This window comes from Anabrus simplex, chromosome 1, assembly GCF_040414725.1.
Source record: "Anabrus simplex isolate iqAnaSimp1 chromosome 1, ASM4041472v1, whole genome shotgun sequence".
NCBI lineage: Eukaryota > Metazoa > Arthropoda > Insecta > Orthoptera > Tettigoniidae > Anabrus > Anabrus simplex.
The window spans coordinates 572,750,287-572,776,099 of record NC_090265.1 but is presented as its reverse complement, the minus strand read 5'-3'; the positions used below and the strand labels follow the sequence as shown (position 1 = coordinate 572,776,099).

Sequence of the window (25,813 nt, the reverse complement as noted above, 5' to 3'; positions counted from 1 at the left end):
GACTGTCTAGCATTCGCAGATGATATGGCAATACTGGCAGAAGACACTGAAACAGCCATGGTACAAATTGAAACACTTCAAGAGACTGCTGTAAAGACGGGACTTCAGATATCCTTCGAAAAGACGGAACTAATGATTCAGGACAAAAAGGACCCGACACAAAATATTGTCACCAAGTATGGAACAATTAAAAGAGTACATAAGTTTAAATATCTGGGGGAATGGATAACCCCAACAGGACTACCAGGAATAGCATTATAGGAAAGGGCAAGAAAGATGGAAGCAGCATACCAGTTATGTCGAAATGTCTACAGTAAAAAATCAGTTTCATTCACTGCAAAAATCAGACATTACAACACTGTCATCAAACCAGAAAGTCTATATGCGATCGAATGTATTCCACTGAACAGGAAGGGCTTACTAGAAAACATTGAAAAGACAGAAAGGAAGATCTTGAGGAAGATACTAGGGCCCAGGAAAGTGGGTCAAGAATTTAGACTGCGACCAAATGAGGAACTATACAAAAGGACCGAAAAAATTACAACATCCTTCAAGAAGAGAAGACTCTGCTTCTACGGACACATTAAAAGAATGCCACCAGAGAGAACAGCCAAGCGAATTCTGGAATACATAGAGAACAGGAAGACACAAACTAGCTGGCTTAAAGGGGTCAAGGAGGATATCGAGGAAAATAATATACCACAGCAGGTAGTATACAACAGACAGGAATACACAAAAATTATCAACAAAATTAAGGGATTCCAAGATCAAAGTAGCAAAAAACGGACCGGCAACAACTGGTCACGAGAACGTAAAGAAGCCCACTCCGAAAGGATGAAGAAGTACTGGGCCGATCGAAAGAGGAAGAACCGTAAATGAATGATGCTTAACGTGGTCCATAGTAGACCCATTCGAAAACAAGAATAATAATAATAATAATAATAATAATAATAATAATAATAATAATAATAATAATAATAATAATAATAATAATCCTCTAACTTGTTGCTTGAAATGTATCGGTATAAAAACACCGATCAAATTACATTAAGAAAATAATAATAATAATAATAATAATAATAATAATAATAATAATAATAATAATAATAATAATAATAATAATATTCAGACATGATCAAACTCAACTAGAAAATCTCTACTTTATTAGCCTAGCTAATGTGTAGGCGGGGGGCAGGTTTGAACCTCCGCACATATCTTCTCGAACATCTTCAGTTCAGCCAAACTTATACACTAGCATGCAAAACAAACTACGGCCTCTACTTTTATGAATTTAGTGCTGTCACTATCCCACATTAACTTCTGTATAAGCACATGTTAATGATACTGACACCTACTAATCCTTGCTCGTATTATGCAGTCACGCAGATGAAATTTACGGCATTAACCTGATCAATTTTCTATTTACTTTCCCCCCTTAAATCTTTCTCAGCACTCATAACAAAAAAATATATATATATAAAATAAGAGTTTTGTCTGTACATTGCTCAGAATTTGAAAATAATGGTATTTCTGTATCGGTCATGTCCATAGTAACAAGAAAATGCACTTTTTGCTTTTCCGTAATTTCTGTCTGTCTGTCTGTCTGTCTGTCTGTCTGTCTGTCTGTCTGTCTGTCTGTCTGTCTGTATGTATGTATGTACACGCATCACGAGAAAACGGTTGAAGAGAATTTAATGAAAATCGGTATGTGAAGTCAGGGGATGAGCCTCTACAATCTAAGCTATAAATCATTTTACTCACGCTGAGTGAAATGGTAGTTTAGGGGAAGGCCTAAAATTGAATTCTCAACTATTTATGTTATTAGTGGTCTAATGAAAATCGGTATGTGAAGTCGGGGAATGAGCCTCTACAATCTAGGCTATAAATCATTTTACTCACGCTGAGTGAAATTGTAGTTTAGCGGAAGGCCTAAAATTGAATTCTCAACAATTATGTTATTAGTGGTCGTATTTTAAAGAAAATGGGTATTCAAAGTTGGGGAATAAGCTGCTACAATCTAGGCTATCAATAATTGTATTCACGCTGAGAAAAATGGTAGTTTAGGGGAGGGCCTAAAATTTAATTCTCAAATATTGTTATTAGTAGTCCTATCCTGATGAAAATCGGTATGTAAAGTCAAGAAATAAGTCGCTATAGTCTAGGCTTTAAATTATTTTATTCACGCTGAGTGAAATGGTAGTTTAGGGGAAGGCCTAAAATGTAATTCTCAAATATTTCTTATTAGAGGTGTAATTGATGAATGCTACATAACTAAGGTTATATAATATTAAATCTCCTATTATTCATGTCTTATACATTGTTACCCTACTGGCTATGATCACAAAGATATTCATGAATTTGGATTTTTGTCACGAAGTCCATATCAGCACCAAGTAACAAGAAAATGGGTAAACAGTATTTAATGAAAATCGGTGTGTAAATTCGGAGAATAAGAAACTACAGTTTAGGGTATAAAATATTTTACAAATCACAGAGTTGAAAGAAAACTAAATGTGAAGGCCTACAATATAGAAAGCTCATAACATTGATCAACAATACCATTACATTGACCATTGTTTGTCGTGATGTGTTTTGTGTCTTCTGTTGCCCCTCATCTCTGGTAGATAGGATTACTGCTGCGTACAGAGTATTTTTATTTGATTTACGTCGCACCAACATAGATAGCTTTTATGGCGACGATGGGATAGGAAAGGGCTAGGAGTGTCTTAGGCCTTAATTGACTGGTGTGAAAGTGGGAAACCACAGAATACCATCTTCAGCACTGCCGACAATGGGGTTCGAATCCACTATCTCTCGGATGCAGGCTCACAGCTGCGCACCGCTAACCACACGGTCAACTTGCCGAGTCGTACAGAGTGTAACAGCCTGCCTGAATATTGATGGGAAGTAGCTGGGGAGTTAGATAACTTTCTTCTTTAGCATGCAATTCTCCTGGTTTATAAATTTTCTGATACTACTGGTACGTAACACACTGGATCATCATAGCATTCGGGCTATTCAATCCCTACTCTGAGGCACTGATTGGAATGAACAGTGTGCATATTTAACGGAATAATGGCAGATGAGTGTTCATGGCAATCTGAGGCCTGGTCATCCCAGCTCTGGAACTTTGGACTATTAGATTGGAACCGCAATCTAACCGCAGCACTGTTCGTTAAACGTGATAAAACGTGCGGCTTTCCCATTTGATCGAGTATTTTATATGATAGCATTGCTTTTAATCGCTACATTCATACTTACGTTTTTGTAATGACCTATGTTGATTTCGGTTAGGAAAACCACAAAGTCAGTCTTTCTGAGAATCCCGTAGCGAAGCACGGGTACATCAGCTAGTATATAATATAGCATGCGCATGCAGCTTCTAAAAGGGGTCCCAAACTCTATACATCCTTCCTGGTTCACTTCCTTCCCATATCTACTTACAAAAATCAAATTAAACAAGGGTCATCCGACCACTCCAGGTAATTAACCTATCAATTACCTCATCATTAACCCTGTCTTTACATTTACTCTATTTACAAGGGGAAATACTAACATTGGAAGAAAATAGCTCAATACTCAACATTTTATGATGTTTTTCTGGCCCCCGCCCGAAGTTTCAGGGGCCTGCCATTGGTGCTCACTCCATGTCGCTGGCTCGTGCAGTCCCGGGTTCTAGGAGTCTGATGACTTTGCTGGAGTAATCCATCTTCCTGGTCAACAAATCACTGCAATTATATTTACACAATCTTGCGCACTTGTTGATCACTCGACACCATCCAACTTCCCCTCTATCGTTCTAGACCGATGCAAGTTACGTGATGCTAATTATTATGGATATCTCAGCTAGTCTATTTCGTTTAAATTAGGCGAGTTGAAAATTCATGATCTCTTCCTTCCCAAGTCTATCGCCTCCTACTTCCGTGACTTATCAGCCGTCCTTCTCCTAATTTCTTGTCTAGCTCATTCAGATCCTGTACTTATCATTCCCCGTTACTTAGTGTGATAATCTGTTCCGGAAATCCTGCTCTCAATGTTACATGGATTTAAACTGATAGTATTTCTTCACACGATCTGATTTTCTTTTGAAACAAAGTTTACCAAATCCCAAAGTTAGACTCCTCGAAAGCTGAGCTCCCTTACTGCTACAGACATCAACCTTTTACAGTCACTACCTAACACATAATGACAAATATTCAGAGTTTACTTCGCGATCGGATGTCGCACAAATACCTTTGTCATATAGTTACATTTCCTACTATTACTGCACACTGGAAAACACTTTTAAAACTTCACTCCCGTGTCTTTGTGTCAGTTATTCAGACAAAGAAGAGGTAGACCTTGCTCGCGGACCGCCCGTAGTTTCACCTTCTGAAGCTCGTTCTCGACTACTCACTCCCCCGAGAAACTGCAACAACTTATAGCAAAGCTGGGAATAGGGGTGGCAAGCGTGCCCTGTCCCCACTCTGATTTTTCTCTCTCCTGGATAAACCAGCATGTTGACATCAGCAATACGCTAGATTGTGTGACTATGTTACGCACAAGTGCGCTATGCCATGCGGAGTTGATTATGTTCGGCGGATCTGCCGTAATTAATTTATAACATCGGAGGGGAAGTGGTGAATCCCCAAAGACATCTGGTTTCAGCCATCGCGTCCGTACGCTAACGCAGTTATATAAGTTGTTTACCAACGCCCTTCGCTTGGAGAGTATTTTCTATCAGAACTCCTGACTTCATAATTCAACCAAAATTCTGCACACTGCTCTGATGGATGCAGTTTTGTTAATCAAGCCTTATTTGCGCCGAAAACACATTAAATTTGGCCCGATCGCTCTGGCATCGCTGTACGCTGGCATTTGTTTTTCAATATGGAGTCGCTAAATAATGTTATTCTGCTGCTTCTTCTATGACGTGTGCCTAGTTCGGGGATTCTTTAAGCCACCCAGTGGGCGTGTGAGGCGCCTCTCTGGCGGGCGTCCTATTGCACAACCTGATGCTACTCCCAACATCCACACAAAGAAAGCTTGCTGCCTGCTTCCTTACCAAGCATATCATTTGAAATAAATATTAATTGTGCCGATACGGTCACAGTACTAACGTAAAACCCGAAGGTAAAATTAGACAAATAATTTGCACTTGGGATACTTGTTGGTGGCTATCCACAAGAAACAAAAACACTTGTACGAAAGTAAAGTCTCTGAATATTCCGTTGTTCACATCGTAATGTAAAAATTTAAGTCTAGTTCACTTGAAAAATTCACTATTTTGGACTCTAGCACACACGTAAATGTTAGTATTACAAGTCTTCTGTCACTTGCATTGTTCATTGGAACTCGTCACAACAAAGTTTATTCCTATTCACGTCAAGAAATAGGACGTGTGATGGATTAAGTGTACTCTTAGAATTATAATCCTAAAGAAACTGAATTTTTGTACCGACCTACAGTACTAGAAGCAGTTCACTTGGAAATTCACTTGCATTACATGAATGTCTATGAGTGCACTTGTGTCTGTGTAGTTTAAATCTCTTACAAAAATCACTATCATTCCTAACTAGTGCATTCTAGGCGAAGCTTTTGTTATTATTATTATTATTATTATTATTATTATTATTATTATTATTATTATTATTATTATTATCTTGAAAACTCTGTTCGAAAAAACAACATACCACTTTCAGAACCGTAATTGATATAATGTCTAAGTGAATTATTAAACACTTGTACGAAAGTAAAGTCTCTGAATATTCCGTTGTTCACATCGTAATGTAAAAATTTTAGTCTAGTTCACTTGAAAAATTCACTATTTTGGATTCTAGCACACACGTAAATGTTAGTATTACAAGTCTTAGAATCACCTTTTTCAATTTATAAGTTCCTCAACGAGGTTCAACTGACTGAAAGGTTATAAGTACCGTAACGCCAGAATTTTTCTATATTCCACAACTCGTACGTCACTGAGGCATAATCGCGCCGTTGAAGCTGACCCCGTATCATGCGGAGAACCAATATCGTCGTGTTGCCGGTGTGAACTGCCTTGAGAGGACCAAGAGTGATGGCCTTTTACATAGATCCAGCTCCGACGTTATGTTTTATAAAATATTGAATATCTCCCGTAATCCCCGGACTATTTTGGAGAAATTAATATGAGGAGACATTTGAAATGTGCACTATAAGATGCCGTTACGTCTGAATCGATACCTCAATTGGTTTAGTATATATAGCCATTGATTGCCTGGATGCTTCTAGATCTATGACGCAACCTGTCCATGACACAACGCTGGCTGTGTGATGACGACGGTAGCGTTGTGCGGGTTGACTACTTGCTCCTGAGAGACTTCGTTAGTATGAGCGCTGAAAATACACTCGCTAATACTTTATAAATTCTTTATGGCGTATTTTATTTAAGCAATACCTGATGTACGGTCAATCCCGGTACAGTATCTACCAGTACGTTACTCTAGTTCGTACCGGTATAATACTCGGTATAATCCCAATCACTCAGTGAATGGGAATTAAATTAGTGATACTGGATGTACACTTATAAGTGGAAAGAACGGCGTTGGCAGGTTACCTGGTATGTTTTGTTGTGTTTGAAAGTAAAATCACACTGATGTTGGTACTGAAGTGATAATTGATACTGATACTTACCATTCTTGGATATCTCTGGTGGCAGTGAAAGAAAATAAAATACACCATTAGTAAGGGTTGCAAATCACGGCTATAAAGAAAGATGTCAACAATGGTCCTACAAATATATACACTGATATAAACTATTATACTTATTCAAAAATGTTTGCGGGTAATAGAACATTTATCTGTTAGGCCTATATGTACCACTGCCTACAACAGAAAGAAAGATTAACTGCTAGCTTTGATCCTGACGTTTGCATATAAGGGCGTATTCTACACTAGTGGAAGTACACTGGAGAGCACCTATCCCAAACGGGTTTTACAACACAAAGTGTTTGTATGTAGAGGGCACTCTGATCTATTGGCGTAACGTTAGGGCCTACAAAGTCTGCAATGCAGGCGGCCCGAGGCCAAGAAAAAGTAAAGTAAATAAATAACTTTACCGAAATATCAATATGCACGAGAATGTTTTTAGAATAGGCCGAAAATAATGGATTTTACAGAGCGTATGTAGAGTAAATCGTAGCTGCACCTGTGAAAACCACTATGTGATAATATTTTTGGAGAAATACTGACCCGCAGGACACATATTATGAAGAGCGAGAATCCTTGACAGTATTCGCACAGCATTGAACAACCTTACCGGCCAAATATCTCAGCTGTAACTTTAGACATTAAGTTTTTTGTAGGCGCAACGACGAAATGTCGGATGGTTTGCCTCTGCCTGCAAATTATTGTTATAACATTGTGTCTAAGACAGCTGTCTCTCGTAACTCGAGTGGCACTCTCTCGCACAAATATCTGCGTCAAGTTATTATTAAGGACATAGTGAAAACTGATACCAAAGTATAGAATTTTACACCTAATTATTCTTGTTACTGTTTCTTCCACAAGACGATCATTTTCGAAACTGGAAGTTACGACGAACAAGCTTGGAAATGTTATGACCTAAGACATATTATGTCTCATCGGCATCGAATTTGTTATCACTAAAATAGTCAGTGCCTTTACATCTGAGAAAGTACGCTGCATAATTTAGATTTGAATTAAATGTGAGTACAGTAAAGTTTTGAAAGACAAAAGGTAGAAGCATATATTTATTCAAGTTGTATTTCAATTCTTAAAAGATATTTCACTTTCAAAATAAAATCTGTTACTAAATTGGCGTTTAATCTTATCGTAAACCCTTCGTAGGCCTATATATTGTATTGCATGAAAGTACCGTATCTGCTGTAGTGACATTTATATGTGATATCGATAAGTTTTATACAGTTTACATGCGGGTGCCCAATTTTGTTTCCTGCAGGAGAACTGTATCGTATTCGTTACGCCTCTGCTCTGATCATACGTGAAAGGGCAACGCTCGCCTGCAGCCATTAGACCCAATTTTGTATCACAGGCCATCTGACATCCCAATAAATGTAGTAGGTTGTGCGATTCCATTGCGTGTGTATCAACGAGTGTGTTTGCAATACCTGGAAAACTCCGGCGAGCAATTACGTGACTGAGCGTGGCCGTAGTGTGGCACTCCGAGAGGGTGGCTGAACATTCCGTAGAATTCCTTTCATTTTGGGTTGGACGTGCCAGTGGTACATCATCGGTGGAAAAGATAGGAGACAGAGGGTTCCCAGAACCGCCTAGCCCCACCAATGCCACTTGACTGCACTGATGAGCGCCTGGGACAGCGGATCGTTCGGGCAACCCTGACTGATAGAAGACTACTACTATTACACCTAAATGGTGATACCGTCTCTCAGGCCAGGAGATTTTTGTCGGAGAAAGAGATGTGTGGGGAAGGTGAGAAGGTTGGCGGCCGTGGCCTACACAAGGAACCGTCCCGGTATTCGCCTTAGTGCAAGGAGAAGGGAAGACCACGGGAGACCATTCTTAGGGCAGCCGAAGGTGGGACCAGCTCCTCTCCGTATCCCAAATACAGAGGCGTATATCCACAGTAGAGCCGTGGCCACCCCTCCTCTGCTCGGTTGGCCGGTCGAAGTGCTGAGCTGTTGAATCACGGACCAGCTGTGGCCACTTGTGGGCCGAGACAAACTCTGCATCCGCACGACGGACAGAAGATCAATTGCACGTGCAATCAGAGTCACAGTGGCCTCCTATGCATCTACCCGAACAATAAACAATCGATTGTTGGCATAGGCTTACATTCTCATGTTCCCCTGGCACGTTTACCCCTGACGCCTGTTCATCATCTTTGGTATCGGATGAGATTGCACTGGAGAGACAAATGGATACCTGTGGTGTTCAGTGCCCAGAGTTTTTTTCTGTATTGGACTACGTTATGGCCATATCCGCGTTTGTAACGTGCCTGTGAGCAGAAAAATCCATCGTATGTTCGCACTCGCTACACCAGACCCACGCCTCAATTAGTTGTATGGGGGGGGGGGGGGCATAAGCTACAAATCCTGATCATGAGTGGAACTAGTTGAAGGGAACATGATGAATGCGTTGTACATCCGTGAGGTTGTCAATCCTATCCTTCAAACATATCTCGACACACAGAAGGAGCCAGTCTTCCAGCACGATAACGCATGTCTTCATGTCTGTCTGGGGAACACAGCATGCTCTACATGGAGTATGCATGCTACCTTGGCTAGCTAGAGATCCAGGCATCAGCCCAACGATTATGTGTGTAACATTATGGGACGATGTCTAGAGTGTAGCCCAGCTCCGGCAACGACCATCACGCAGCTACGCCAAGATGTACAACGAGTGTCGAATACCGTACCGTACCGTACGGCAGGTTACATGCCATAATCGCTGCAGATGTTGCCCTTCAGTGTGGTACACCCCTTGTTACGGTATCTGCTGTGTGTGTGTGTGTTGTATTTTATGTTGTGGATATCCAATGGACTTGATGTTTCGATCATTGTAACATACCACCTCCCTCTTCTTGCATATCATCCCACTGGTTTATTGCGTTTAGACCCTAATATGTGCTAAACATCGTAACTTGAGACTAAAGACTCTATAAGTTTTATATACAATAACTTCTGATGATATAAATTATAAAGTATTTTTATCTGTAATAAGAAATACGGCACAGATATTGGGAGGGAGAATAAGTTCAATTCGTACAAGATTGAATTATCTGGATATGAAACATTAGCAACAAAATCAGTTGATCAATCAGACAAACTGATTATTTGGGTAGAAGCCAATAACTAAATTAATTTACAAAACACATGCAACGGCCTGTTTTTTTAAATAATAAATTGAAAAAGTAAAGGTACCTCTGTTGTAGGGTTAGTTCAAAATTTTCAAAAATTTCCTTTTCTTCTTTTTCTCTGCTATATTTCTCAAATAGTAGTGGACCTGTCACACATGTAGATCGAACGCAGTTTCACGGCCGAATGTTCTTCATGACGCCAACACTATGCCAGGTATTCTCGTATTATTGTGTCTGTGTGGCGGCTGCTCATGTGATGTGCGAATGAAGAGGCGTGTAACAGATGGTGTCCAATTTCCTTATGGGAAATCAAATCATCATAACTAAATTAATTTACAAAACACATGCAACGGCCTGTTTTTTTAAATAATAAATGGCCATCCATCAACGGCTGTTAATTTCAGATGACTACCAACAATAAGACGTAGCCTGCACGGTTGCTAGGTTACATTTTTGTCACACATTTTGTTACATGATACTATACCATTACACAAATGTTTGGATGACCCCAAGGTATAAGACATATGTATATAAACAAACACAAGAGCCCGGTTCCAGAACTAGATGATTTTACCAGATGCGGCTAAAATTCCCAGCCTGGTCGGGAATTAGGCCCTATAAACCGAAGGCCGCACCAATGGCAATTCACCCAAACATAATGACTGATAACTTGCACACGAATGTAGTTTAAAACAATTTTCTTTGTTAGTTATTAACTCATAGAATTGTGGGAGACTCAAAACATGGTCTCTTTCCCGTATTTCATTTGTTAAGTGAATTGTAGATAGTGGTAATAATATATAGGAGCACAGCCACTTTTTTATGATTTTTACAGTAAGTATAGATGTGGAGTGGGTCGTGTTAGCTCAATGACAGGGTCACAAGCACTATATTCTGCGATTTTTTATGAAAAGTCACGTCCCTGTAATCCCGTAACGAAAACGTTAGGGGCCATATTTTATCGCAGGTATTTTTGGTCTTGCATATCTCATGGAAACTACCACTGCCTCTGAGACGAGACTGTCATATTTTATTCTAAATTAATGTCACGCTGTATTCAAGGAATCATTTAATGTAACATTTGCACTTTAATGCCTAGTAATTACTACGTAGATACATTGGAAAATTCTGAAGTGTATACGTTTAGGAGGAAGTTGATATAATATATGCCCAACCTTAAACACGGGAATGAAATACAATAAGTTATTATATAACAATATAACAATAAGTTACATTACAAATGTCAGAAAATAGTTTAAGGAGAAAAGAAACTCTCACGGCTTGTCTATAACCAAGTCACTTCGAAAGGGCAATTAATAGTAACAAAGCAATACTTACGTGAGGTCCATCAACTGGAACAGGTTCATTGTTAATAAGATTGGAAGACTCAATTGGAGGTTTCATTGGTGGTGGTGGTGTTGTGGGTGGTGATTGCGTCGTTATAGGCAACAAAGAGCCAAGCTGCGAAATTAAAAATAACGTAAATAGTTAATATTACTTTCCTCGTGAGGAGTATGGCACAGGAGAAAATTAGAACAATTATTGTATTATACATTTTAAGGTTAAACATGGATCAAGAAGTAAAATCTAGGTATTAAAAATTAGCTAATTATAGATAGTATGGACTGTCATAGGTATCTAACAATAATAAATAGTCTTCTTTCCGAATAAGGACTCATGTTTCTGGCCAGTAAATCTTCCGGATTTCTTCCATGCATCTCAGAAATTCTATATAATTATAAAATGTTTTGGGTGGAAATTAAGTTAATGATAATGGATGTAACTCACTAGAAAACAGGAATATGAATTATAATAAACAGCTACAGATCCACAGAGTGAGTCATAAGTAGCACACCATGCTTTATATTTCAGAAGTAAAACAGATATTTTAAATTGTATCATAATATACACGGAAGACTGTGTGTCAGAATCTTGGTACTAGCACGACAGTTAACCATAATGCTAGTGATAACTACTCAAAGTTTGAAAATACTACTCCCATGTTCCATCTAAACGCTTCTGTCACAGCAAGGTGCCCCTAAACTGTCGTGTTGTGCACAAATTCAATGTTCATGGTGACCAGGACAGATAACTTGTGCTACATGCAATCCCCATACTAACAACTTGTTCAGAAACCATTAATTAATTACCTAATACTATTGGTAAGTGTGACGGCTCTTCGTCTTGTTTCAGGATTATGATATCTGTCATTTCAGTTGCTATTTCAAGCATTCCGTCCAATAATTGTTTGCCTATAATGGGACGACAAAAGAACTTTTCCGCGTGGAAAACAATGCTGTGACTATTTAGATAATGGTGAACACTGGAAACTGAATATTTCCAGAATGAAGAGAATAGGAGTGTAGAGAATGTAGATAAACCATCAACGTAAATAAAATATTTGAAAATCGGCATATGGCACAACGATCTGGAAGAAACGTTAGTATTGCTTCTTCTATTGAAACGGAGGTCTCTAAAAAGCGCGTGTGGTGCTGGAATAACGTACTTTGTGTGGCTTTGGATTCCACGCATGGCTCTGGCCATGGTATCAGAATCTCGCGAGGGAGATCGCTGAATTCGATATTTGCTTACCGAGATATGTTTTTCTCGAGATTAAATACGTTATGTTCAAGCTCACACTTAACACAGTGTTATAAAACCAACTTGAAAATTCTGGATGTCTCTAATATTTGCAAGTTATACGAAATAAAAGTTAGCAGTTTTTGCGTTTGTGCAATCTAACCTAAATGACATGCTTTCAAACATGATGGAAGTCATCTCTTCATGATGTATGTCACCAATCCTCCCTAAACTGTGTATGGGCTGCACAGGGTTTGGCGACTTTTTGTTCATTCGTTTAAATTTTCATTTGCACACTTTGTAACAATTGTCAAAATCGTTGTGGTGCCCCACTTTTGTTTTGAACACAGCGAGCGTACGGAGCAGTGACGTCATGCCACTGGTGGCCTGTATCAACACCTTCTAATTAGTATTAGAAGGTGTTGCGTGTATACAGTATATGCAGTCCATGTGGAGAGCGAACAGAGGCTGTATGCACAGTCCAGCGTCTAGCTACACCGCAAGTCGGGCACGGAGGTTTCGTCTCTTCGAAGGGTGCACCGAAAAAGTGGACTGAAGTCCAGTCGAGAGTTTTCTCATCAGAGCAATTAGCCTTACTATCTCATGCTTTGCGAACGGCTGTAGCCGTGTTGAAACACCGAATGCCGTGAGATCTCCGAAGTTAAGCAACATTGGGTGTAGTCAAGATTTGGATGGGTTGCCGCGCGCTGTTGGTGGGGGGTACGGCAATGGAAGAGCGAAAAGGAACTGGCCAACCTACCGTATTTAAACTTCGGCTCAGGCACACCTCTGCGGAGGTTCGAAACTGCCTTCGGGCAGAATATACCCTTACCTTACCTTCTCTTACTTTCATTTTTTTTTGTTGTTTTTTTTTTGCTATGGGCTTTACGTCGCACCGACACAGATAGGTCTTATGGCGACGATGGGATAGGAAAGGCCTAGGAGTTGGAAGGAAGCGGCCGTGGCCTTAATTAAGGTACAGCCCCAGCATTTGCCTGGTATGAAAATGGGAAACCACGGAAAACCATTTTCAGGGCTGCCGATAGTGGGATTCGAACCTACTATCTCGCGGATGCAAGCTCACAGCCGCGCGCCTCTACGCGCACGGCCAACTCGCCCGGTCTCTTACTTTCAGTAGCCTACCCTATTTATTCTTCGTCCCTTCTGGCCAGCCCTTGTATTATGATTGTAATATTCATGTACTTTTCGGCTGTGTTCTTTCTCGCTCTCAGAATGTATATTCTAGGCAACAGCCTTCAGAATCATTTATTTGCATTGTGTTCTGGCAACGTAAAAATTTGTAAATATTAGGTTATGCAGCTTCTTAATGATTTCTGTAATAGATCAACCAGCCCAAGCATGTTATTAGTTAAATGTAAATATTCAGGTAGCATTGTCATTCGACAGCAGAATCCATTTAAAGAGATACTTTCGTTATACAAGTCTGGGGAAAGACAGCAAAAATATTTATTGTTCATAGTGAAAAGTGTTCACAAATAAACCATTTACTTTGTGTTGTGCATATCATCTCTTATGCATAGAACAAAAATTATATTAAATAACTGGTTGACGTGCCCGTGCTTCGCTACGGAATTCTATAATGTATACAGACTTGTATACGATGTAGTCGACACGTTGAAAGATTTAATCAAATTGCGTGGCTCCTCGCCTTATCCGAGAAATACCCTGACATTTCGGGATGATGCATACCCGGAAATACATATTCTTTCAAATGGTGAAAGAAAGAAATTACAAAATCGGTACGCAAGTTTCTGAGATTACCCGTTACCTATAAAAAATCACAGTCTCTCTTTACATATTAGTATAGGTATCAAATGATATGTTAAGTAAGATATAAACTATTTAAATTGTACAACCATGTTTATTAAACAAAATTCAGTCAAAAACAATAAAAATGTGCCCAATGCCATTACTATGGAAAGTCTTTTCAAAGTAGTTCAAAGCAATATGCCAAAATACTTCACACTTTGCGTCAATTGTTAGTCGAAAAACCTTCTATATTTTCTTTCTTCACGGGCAGACATTCATTTTCTATTGTTTTTACAAAGACCTCTTCGAGATGAATCAAATTATGTCTCATTCGTCTCTGCGCGACATCTACACGGTAAGCTACACCACATGGTAACCGACTTACAACTGCCCAAAACATACCTTAACTAGCCAGCCATCTTGTGATGACGTCATGCGCAGTACATTAGCTGCCGCAGTTAAGTCTTGTAAAGCACATTCATCCTATCATATTGAATTAATATTAAAACAATTACCGTATATTTAATATTTTTTTAAGTTGTGGTCACTTTTTGTGTTACACAAAAAGCGTTACACCGACATTTTTCCGAATGTACGATTACACAATACATTATTATCATACTGGTAAGGTAAGGTCAAAATAATTCTTTCGTTGTTATGCGGATTCAGGTCATAACAAATGGTGGATTCACAGCCAATTCCTGCTACGAATAACGAAGTTTCCTAGCCCAAAACACAATGATACAATTTCTGCAACGTCAGTAAAGTGTGTAGTCAACTGTGAACATGGCATTGTGATCACATTTCGTATGAAATAATAAGCATTACCTAAGTGTCCACTCTAGCAGTATACAGTACGCTAGTGGACGGCTGTCGAAACTAATAGGTTTCCTTTTAAGTTGTATGCCAAGTTCAATTTTTTAATGTTCCTGTTTATTCACCGACGACACTTCCACGGACCCCTCCAAGTAAAGAACGTTTACATCCTTGTCTCGCAAATATTCCGATCCATGCTCGATGGCTCACATATACAAAGTTAAACAGTAAGACTGGATTCTTCTGTCCCAAATATGAGAAACATTGTTATTGTTGTTGGTCTTGTTGTTAAGATGATTTATTTGTGTACCTCAAGAGTAGCAAGAACGATTTTATTCTACAGATGAAGTTGGCATTTGAGTGTATTTGTGACAATGCTGTATCAGATTGGCGGCAGGTTAAAAGAACTGAAAGATAAAGATAAAGATACTACTACTACTACTACTACTACTACTACTACTACTACTACTACTAATAATAATAATAATAATGTTTGAAAATTTAAAAAATAAAGTACGATAAACAAGAATTCATTTCCACAATATTTCCACGCGACCGATTCTTTTATTCATTAACATAGCCTATCAACATAAAGCAATTCATAAAAAACATAGAACTGGCATAACGTTAAAAAAGGAGAAAAGATAGCGAGTCAAAGTTACACATACGAGTAGTAGTAAGCAATGTCTGGAACAAGCATCAAGCGGCCATCTTGTCACTTGATTGATCATCTAACCTGAAATCCTCCCACCTAAATTAAGTTGTTACTCTTCTAAGTAACTGACCAGACAATTTTACAGTAAAAGAAAACACAAAGATAAACTCACTCTACTATTAACTGTCAAGAATAAGGGATCCAGTTTTAGTCTCCTGTCCCAGATATCTTAGATGACAGAATCGTTTTCTTCCTTTCTCCACAAATCTCCTCTTCATCATATGCTGGATCTACCTTGGGCCAGAGGCTTGGAGATTCTTTGAGCCTATCTGGTCCCTCCCACCAACGAGTTTCCAATAGTTTCCTTGTCGAGCAACCTCTTGAAGGAAGATCCGCTGGGTTCATTTGACCAGAAACATGTCTTCACAATTGGCTGTAAGTTTCCTAATCTCCTTCACCCGGTTAAGAAAGAAAACATCCCAAGGTTCTTGAGGTTTTACGCAGGCCAGCACTGTAGTTGCATCTGTCAAAATTAAGGGCTCAATCTTTGCCATACTGAACTCATCAAAGATTCTAGTGTACATTCTCGCTGCAATTGCTGCAGCCAACAGTTCAAGTCTTGGTATGGTAATCTTCTTGTTGGGTTTGCTGATCGGGGACACTCCAGCTTTAACTGTAACAAGTTGGACCGTAACATTCCCTTCCTGTTCCACACGTAGGAATACTACTGCTGCGTAAGATGTCTGACATGCATCTGAGAAAATACGCAAAATCCATGTGTCTCACTCATTACACCCTGGTAAGCATCGAGGGATCATAATTTCTTTAAGATCAGGTGCACTCTTCACCAACTTAAGAATTGTGACCGTATCTCAGTATCAACTTCTTGATCCCAGGTAATGCACGTTTCCCGAGTTTTTTCAATAAAAGTTTGGGTACCAATTTAACACTACATACAACACCTATGGGATCAAAAATCTTATGAGCCGCACTCAGCATGGTTTTCTTAGTAACCCTCTCCATATCCGAAGAAGAAATGTTTTCCACATTTATCTTCAGTATGTAAGTAGACGGATCCCAGAGAAGCCCTAAAACATTGACAGGTATGGATGCATGCAAAGGTGAAGTCGTCTCCCTCCCTCTTGGTTCGAACTGTCGTTCACGCATAACTGAATCAGCCAGGTTGATGAATTCATGGGACTGTTCTTCATCATTCAAGCCAGAAACACAATTATCAACATTAAATCTACGAGCGAGTTCCTCGATTAACGAAATGGGCCATGTCAACATTCCTTCTTTACAGTGCACTAAGGTGGTCTCAGGGTGAAGTTTTAAGTAGGCTTCAAAGAGAAAAGGGCTGTAAGATACCGCAAATACAACACGGCAGTGCCTGTAGACTTTTAGGACACCAAACCCAAAGGACGTTGCGGTCACTTGTACAGAAATTTATTTGGAGAAAGGCACGTTGGATGTCCCCAACTACTCCTATCTTCTTGAGACGAAATCGAGCATGAACAGCAGATATCCTTTCAATAAGATTTGGCCACTTCTCTAAACACTGATTGAGGCTTGGGTTCTTCCCATCCCGAGCAGAGGCATCGAAGACTTGACGTACAAGTTTTGTGCTGTTCATGTTCACCACATGGCGATGAGGTAGGCAATGCCCTGTCAAATGCATATCTTGGTGGGGCACTTCCTCAATAACTACTTCCGAAATCCACTCGTCTAAAACTTGCTGAAAAGCACCAAATAGTCCCTCGGCATTCAATTCACTGTGGAGTTCGTCCTGTCAGACAGAATTGGATGACCTGCATTCCAGGGTAGATGCACTTCATAGAGCCGTTCCTTTGTGATGGTCACTGCCTCAATGCGGCTTGAAGTTCTATCTTGTTCAGCTTCTCAGAAGGGTCTGTGATTCAAAGGGTGTCTAGTGTCCGCAGATCTGATTACGCAGCATCCTTAGCAAACATATTCGTCACAACAATATCAGCTCGAATTAAAATTTCTGTAGGCCCTGAATATCCAAAATTGCTGAGACTGATATTTTGCTTTGCAAGCTCATCAATCCATGGTCCTGGTTTGAGAGAAATGTTTCCACATGTTTTATCCTGATTTAGTGCTTGAAAATGAGATCCATACTCGTTGTCTATGCTTGAGAGATGAACACTGAAAACATTATGCTGGACAATACCTGTACTGCAACCTCCAAAAAATGATGTTGTATTACTTCCTTAGTATTTGGTTGGTATCCCATTTCTACTTCGGTGCTAGACAGAACATATGAACGTTGAGAAGAAGTGTCTATCAATGCTCAAGCAGGACAATTGTTGTTGTCACTTCTGATATTGACTACAAGTGTCTGCATCTGCACATTACAGCTGTTTGAGAGACTCGCAAGTGCCTCATCATGTTGTGGTTAAGACCCTGTAGAACTATTCTGAATGTTTGTCTTCCCCTACTTTGAACTATCAAGCACCTTAGGTAGAGCATCACAAACAATAACAAAATGCTACTTGCCACAAACCATACATTTAGGCCTATTTTTGCACTATTTCGCATGATGTCCTTGTCTAAAACAACTAAAACAAGCCTCTTTGTTGTTCAGGATGTGACGTGTCTCTACCACAGACATGTTCTGAGCCTTAATACTATCCTGAGCCCTGTGGTTGGACAAACAGAAGATCCATCCAGATCCTCCCTTTGCAGTAGTAAGTACCCCAGCAGCTGTAGGAATATCTTCCATAGTATGTACAGGTTGCTTTGATTCCATTTTCTTCCCATAGACATTATTATTCGAGGGGGCTGACAAGCCAAACCCGGACATAGCAAGAGTAACTTTCTGTTCTCCTTCAACTTTTGCACGAAGGAACTGAATAAGATTCTCCAAGACATCCTTTGAGGACGATTCAGAGTTATTTGCCCTCTGCGAGGAAAGAGTGCTACTTCTTTCCCGAACCTTCAAAACATCCTCTGGTAGACACGAGGATACTAACGGCAAAATAATTGGGCCTCACTTTTCTGACGTTATGCCCAACGTGTTAAGATTTCTAAGGTGACAACAGTAACTTATCATTCAGAACAGACAAAGCCATCTCTTTGGTGGAGATCGTATTCTGCAAGATGATTTTCAAAAGTTCCCTAATATAGAATTCCGTTAGTAGGTCTTCCCTTCCAAATCGGTTCTTGAGGGCCTTTATCACCTCTGAATACATCTCAGCCGTTTCGGGGCAACTCTCAACAACATCCATAGCAACAGAGTTGGGAACTGTGGCCATAACAAGATACTGCAAGTTATCACTGGGTTCCATGTTAGGGTCACTATCTATCTTCTTAAACCGTGACCAAAACGGTAACCAGGCCTTAAATTTCCCATTGAATTCCTTAAGTTTTAGCTGAGGGAGTTTGTAAGTGCAACCTGAAGCATTTACAGGGGAGGAAGTCGAAGAGTAAACCTAACCTCATCTTCATCTATCTCATTGGCATTACGTTTAATCCTAAAATACATGACAACATTCTTCCACCTTATCCATCTCCAAGTCAAGCTCTTTCTCGAGCGAGGTATCATCATTGAGCAGATAGTCATAAATAATTGCGGCCTTACATTGCAACTCCTGGAAGCGTAATTCAAGTACATCCATATACGTACGTATTTGCTCACGATCCAGATCTTCTCCACGATCCAGTAGTATTTCGAGTTCCCTGTGAATTTTGCTGAATGATCTTCGGATAACTCCACGGGAATTTTTCTCTACTTCAATCGATATGATGCTGGATTGATGTCTACAGCACTCCAGTAATAAACTGTTTACTGTGTTCCGAATAAAAAAAACGTCGTTAATCGATGAGTGGGGGTCTGCACTCTGGTCAGCCAAGCGAAGTCGTCTTTTGCACCGTGCACAGTGCATGCACCAGGCGCATATGTTGGGAAATGAAATAAAGTAGGATAAACAAGAATTCAATTCCACAATATTTCCACACGGCCGATTTTTTTCATTAACACAGCCTATCAAAATAGAGCAATTCAGAAAAGAAACATATAACCGGCATAACATTAAAATAGGAGAAATGATAGCGAGTCAAAGTTGCACATAGAAGTAGTAGTAAGCAATGTCTGGAACAAGCATCAAGCGTCCATTTTGTCACTTGATAGATAATCTAACCCAGGGCCTCTCAAACGCCAAAAATCTCACGCGTGCAAATCGAGGCGCAAGAGCTTCGTGCACTGTGCATCGGTCCCGCTCGGCTACTCGGCTAAGCTCGGCTCAACTCGGCTCGGATTTGGACTGCTACGGAGCAAGTGAAGAAGAGGGAGACAGGGGGAGCGAGCGAGACAGGCGTGGGGAAAGAGAGAAACAGTGCTATATCAAGGAGTGGGGGTATGCACTCTGGTCAACCAAGCGAAGTCGTCCTTTGCACCGTGTACAGTGCATGCACCAGGCGCATGCACCCTGAGAGGCCCTGATCTAACCTGACAAGTAATCTTATCATTTTTATCATTCCACTGTTCTGAAATTCACCGCTTCTAGACAAAACTAAGGATAAGGTAAATATTATCAGGTACTTACAGCAATATACTGCCATCCGCTGTTCACTCTGACTAGTAAGGCCTCTTCATCAATAATATATGCAAGTGTACCAACAGGACTCACACTGGACATCTGTTTAAAAATAAAGAACTTCCCTCAGTATCAAAATTTGATGTAACTAGGTATTTTAAACACACATTTAACAACTGTACATGATTATATGAGGTATTACTATTGCATAAACATTCTTTAACTATACAGTGGTAAGTATATATTTATGGTGACTGAAACCTAAGTTTACTTATATCAGATGTCAAATACCACGAAAAAATAGTTTTAAAAATAAATGCAACTATTTACCTTCGCCATATCATCCACATTCTGAAACGTAACAGCACCCGGAACTATCCTCGTAACGCTTGCGCTGTCTCCTCCACTTCCTGGTCGACCCGGTTGTCCAGGGGATCCTGGTGGTCCGGGAGGACCTAAAAATATATGGATATTTAAAATAAACTATTCATAACTTCTTCTGACATGTCCTTCCATGTAAAAATGCCAGTTAACAACAATAACAACAACAACTACTACTAATACTACTACTAACTGTGCAAACTATTCTTAGCTACTGTTCATCCTACGACATTGTAAAATAATCGATTTGTGTTCTAAAATGTGTCTTTAAAACTACAGGACAGCAAAGTATTCTTTCGGATTTAAATTCTACAACAACCTTTAACATAGGAGCAAACATCCAAACCAACTTCCCAGTGCAGCCGTTCAAGAACAGAACTGGGCAGTATTACTTCAGAGTTTTAAAGAAAAAATTTGTGTGGAGAGTAAAGGAAATGTTTAGTTTTTTTAAAATTCTGTTGCAGTACATATGTTCTTACCAGGGTTTATACAATATAGACTGTCTAAACGACTCCATGTGAGATCCATACTCTTTCATACTAATACTTTCTATCTTTCTTTGAGAAACACGCATCTTTTTCTGTATATGTAAAACGATAGTGTATATCATTCACAAAAATCAAACTCCTGAAGGTAGAAAGACCACATTTGCACGGCAAGCAAAGCGTATTTGGGAGCGCAAGCCCCCAGATTAGACTAAGAATTAGCGTACCGGCCTGTAGCATCCCGTGGAAGCAGAACCTCCATCTGTATCACCATTCAATTATGAGTTTTTATTGTGGTATGGCGTGTATCTACGTCAGTTTCTATATTGAATTATGGTAATGACGCCACACTGAAGGATTCAGCCAATAGTACGTTCCCTTTGTTTGCCTGCTTTCCAAAATGTCTTAGTTTTGTTCTACGAGGGATGTAAATAAACTAGTGGTAATGTAGTCCAGACATTCACGGGAGATCAGGCATGAGCAAATAGGATATGGGAGCGGTGAGGTGGCGCTTTTGTAAATGTGTAGTGTGCATTTGACGGGCATCCTGTTGGGAGTGTAGTTGCTGTGTGGCGTTGAAGTGAAGAGTGTCGATTTCACCGCTCTAACCCATGTTTTCAGAAGGCAATCAGCGTTCGTGGATTGAAATCGAGGTTACCCATTCGCAAAATGCATCAGAATGTTATCGAGGATTACGTGAAGCCCGCGGCGAGAATGCATTACCGTATAGGACGGTTGCATGATGGGTCGAGGCATTTCGTGCGGGTCGGAATGAGGTCTTGGGACACCGTCCGTACTCATCAGACATGAGTCCTTGTGGCTTAGACCTGTTTCTTAATTTGAAGGAGTCTCCCCGAGGGCACAGATTTCCTGACGTGGCATCTGTACTCCGCGCAGTAGGACGCTCCATCGCTGTCATCAACAGAGAACAAACGGTCCCCAACGGCTTCCCGGCATTTGACAAAAGGTAATAGACTTTGAGAGTAACTACACAGAAGGATTGTAATGCAATTGTACTTATTAGTTCATTAAATATTGCGTTATATCAGAACTTCATCTGTATTTTTTGCGAGTGGCTTTACGTCGCACCGACACAGATAGGTCTTATGGCGACGATGGAAGGCCTAGGAGTTGGAAGGAAGCGGCCGTGGCCTTAATTAAGGTACACCCCCAGCATTTGCCTGGTGTGAAAATGGGAAACCACGGAAAACCATTTTCAGGGTTGCCGACAGTGGGATTCGAACCCACTATCTCCCGAATGCAAGTTCGCAGCCGCGCGCCTCTAACCGCACGGTCAACTCGCCCGGTACCCTCGTATTTTACTGCACAAGTGAAACAACTATATAAGGGTGGGTGCTGGGTCCCTGGCAGTGGCAGTAAACACTTCCGTCTCTCCTACATGACGTTTCAAAATAAAGTGATCGGGTGGTGTTCTAGCTCTACCTTCTTAAGTCTTAGGTTTTAGATTTGAAGAAACTTGATTTATCAGATGTAAAGCTGCAAGCACACAATCTTTTGATACCGTTGATACCGTACTGATTACATGTACAATAGCAAGCTAGGCCCTCCAACTATAGACAGAAGCTTTCTGGAGAACAGGTAATAGTTTTTGATGCGGTGCTTGGTGCAATATATGACAACATAATACGAACATCAAAGAAGTGGCTTTTATTTACAGGTAAAGTGTTTAATTACTCGACACTGATACATATAATCAAATGAAAGGGTGATCAAGCAACTTCTATATCATCAACTGGAATATCAAGTAGACTTTTACCCGAATGGAGAGCTGCTCATTCTGTTTTCAAAGTACCGTACATTCTTCTGCGTTTTTCTTTACTGGCCTGTTTTCTTGTTATCGATGATCGGCCCTAATGTGTATAAATCCCACTCTTACACCAGGATGCCCTTCCTGATGCCCGCCCTATATGGAGCGATGTACTCATTATTGCATGTTTCTATGGTGGTTATGCTGTGTGGTATGTTGTGGTGAGGACATGTATGAAGATGACCATAAATACCCAGTACCCTAGACAAAAGAATTAATCAAACGTGATTAAAATCCCCAACACGCGGAAATAGAACCCGCGGCCCTGTTAGTAGAAAGTCACCCTGCTGACCAGTGAGCTAAGGAGTCGGACTTCAAAATGCCAACTGATTCTTCCAGCAACGTAAAGGCAAATACACACGAGGTAATGGGCTGAAGTTCCAATTACTTATTTGCATGTTCCTTTGCAGTGGACTAACTTCGTAAAGATCTAACCAAAAGTACCAAACCATTCGGTAGTAAAATAACCTATTTGGACCAATTTCTATCCAATTCTGCCTATAATAACAAGAGGTTCACGTCCTCTGATTGTTACCTGTGTTTCAGTAGCATAAACTTTAAAGTACATCCAGAAGTAAATGTCAACACGGCATTTAGACGTAGGATAAGGCAACAGTGGAATGATGATTACGATACCTCCAAAAATTATATTCACTTACAAAACATCCATTTGAACCATCGGAGGTAAAATTTACTTCGCTACTCTTACTACTTAGCAATTAATGGGAAGAAAGATTCTTAGTGCTGGTACAGTAATAATGAATCAAACTGAAACCAACAATAGTGTACTTGAAGGTCTGCCTGCGAGTGAGGCTGTCCACAAACTTGGAGAATGTATTGTGAGCAACCATAGAAAGGATCAGGTAGCTTATCCCGAATAACTTTTCATCACTCTAAACCACCCAGAATGTTCCACACAAATCAAAAATAACACCATGTGCTAAAATCATGTTACTAAGATATTTATTACTCCAAGACTTACAGTTACAGAATTACACAGTAATTTGTTTTCGCTTGTGGTTTAACGTTGCACTAATACATCGAAGGTTTTCGGTGACGCAAGAAGGGTAGCGGCTGTGGCATTAATTAAGGTACAGCACCAGCATTTGTCTGGTGTTAAAATGATGAAATGGGAAACCACGAAAAGCCATATTCACAGCTGCCGACGGTGGGATTCATTTTACTTTTTTTTTTTTTTTTTTTTTTTTTTTTTTTACAATTGGCTTTACGTTGCACCGACACAGACAAGTTTTATGACGTCGATGGGATAGGAAAGAGCCGGGAGTAGGAAGGAAGCGGCCGGGGTCTTAATTAACATACAGCCTGGTATGAAAACGGTAAACCACGGAAAGTCATCTTAGGGGCTGCCGACAGTGGGATTCACACAAAACATCTTTTGAACGTAAGCTCATAACTACGCGACTGTAATCGTATGGCCAACACACTTGGTACAGTGCAATATAATGGAGGCAACTGATTTACATGATGTCACTACAGAAATTGTCTTGATGCCCAGAATAGCACTCCACCTGACGTATGCAAGCCTATTCAGTTTTGCTAGTTGCTTTACGTCGCTCCGACACAGATAGGTCTTATGGCGACGATGGGACAGGGAAGGGCTAGGAGTGGGAAGGAAGCGGCCGTGGTCTTAATTAAGGTACAGCCCCAGCATTTGCCTGGTATGAAAATGGGGAACCACGGAAAACCATTTTCAGGGCTGCCGACAGTGGGGTTCGAACTATCTCCCGAATACTGGATACTTTCCGCACTTAAGCGACTGCAGCTATCGAGCTCGGTCCTATTCAGTTTAAACGAAGACATTTACCAGTACGGTTAGCTTTCTCAACGGTGATCAATAAGTTTCAAGAGTCAAACTTGCGATAAGATCTCCGTTTATTTTCGAAATATTTTAGCCATGTGCAATTGTACTTATGTATTTCAGGAGTGAGATCGTTCAGCTCAGTATCTGTGATCAGGTAATAACAAATTGAGTAGCAAAACAATTATAGGATAGAACGTGAATTTACATAGTTCGCATCTTCCAAACAAATAGGAAAACAAACCGAAAAGTGCATGTTCTACGAAATTTCCACATATTTTTAATATAATTATTTGGTAACTCTACAACCAACGCCAATGAAGATATTAACGCGAGATATGTTGCTTCGATAACAGACGACATGTGGAAGAAATGTTACCTCGTAATAATGATAATAATATTAGTTGTACGTCCCAATGTCTACAACTGACGGTTTTCGGAGACACTGGGGTGCTGGAATTTAGTCCTCAGGAGTTCTTTATCGTGTCAGTAAATCTACCGACACAAGGATGACGTACCTGAACACTTTCAAAAACCACTGGACTGAGCCAGGATCGAACCTGCCAAGCTGATTTCAGAAGACCAGCGTCTCAGCCGTCTGAGCCACTAATATCGGCTGTTCCCTCATAATTAGACGTAGATTAGTAATGCAAATTACAACCCATGGAATGGTTTGTCCACTACAACGATTTTAAAATTTCAGCAGTTCTAGCGAAAGAATATTTCTCAAATGACTTTACTAGATTTATGCTATGCGTGAAATGATACAAGTATACCTTTGGAATAGCTGTTGCACATTAACAAACACATACTGTACATTTATCAGTTCATAAACAACAACAAAAACGACAACCGAGAGAGTTGGCCGTGCGGTTAGGGGCGCATCTGTGAGCTTGCTTCTGGGAGATAGTGGTTTCGAAACACACTCTCAGCAGCCCTGAAGATGATTTTCCGTGGTTTTCCACCTTCACACCAAGGTAGTTCTGGGGCTGTACCTTAATTAAAGCCACGACCGCTTCCATCCCACTCCCAAGTCTTTCCTATCCCACCGTCGCGTCGCCGTAAGACCTATCAGTGTCGGTGCGATGTAAAGCAAATTATAAGAA

At 40.2% G+C, this 25,813-nt stretch overlaps 1 protein-coding gene across 1 annotated transcript in view; it reads right to left on the bottom strand.

Annotated features, from left to right (window-relative positions):
• LOC136880060 (collagen alpha-1(XVIII) chain-like) overlaps positions 1 to 25,813 on the bottom strand; it is a 256,097-nt gene that overhangs the window by 18,448 nt on the left and 211,836 nt on the right. The window contains exons 20-24 of the mRNA XM_068228774.1: positions 24,614 to 24,626; positions 20,525 to 20,588; positions 20,204 to 20,296; positions 11,156 to 11,278; positions 6,652 to 6,666 (exon numbers count right to left, since the gene is read on the bottom strand). Coding sequence (XP_068084875.1) covers positions 6,652 to 6,666; positions 11,156 to 11,278; positions 20,204 to 20,296; positions 20,525 to 20,588; positions 24,614 to 24,626 — 308 coding nt within the window. The remainder of the gene's footprint in view (positions 1 to 6,651; positions 6,667 to 11,155; positions 11,279 to 20,203; positions 20,297 to 20,524; positions 20,589 to 24,613; positions 24,627 to 25,813) is intronic.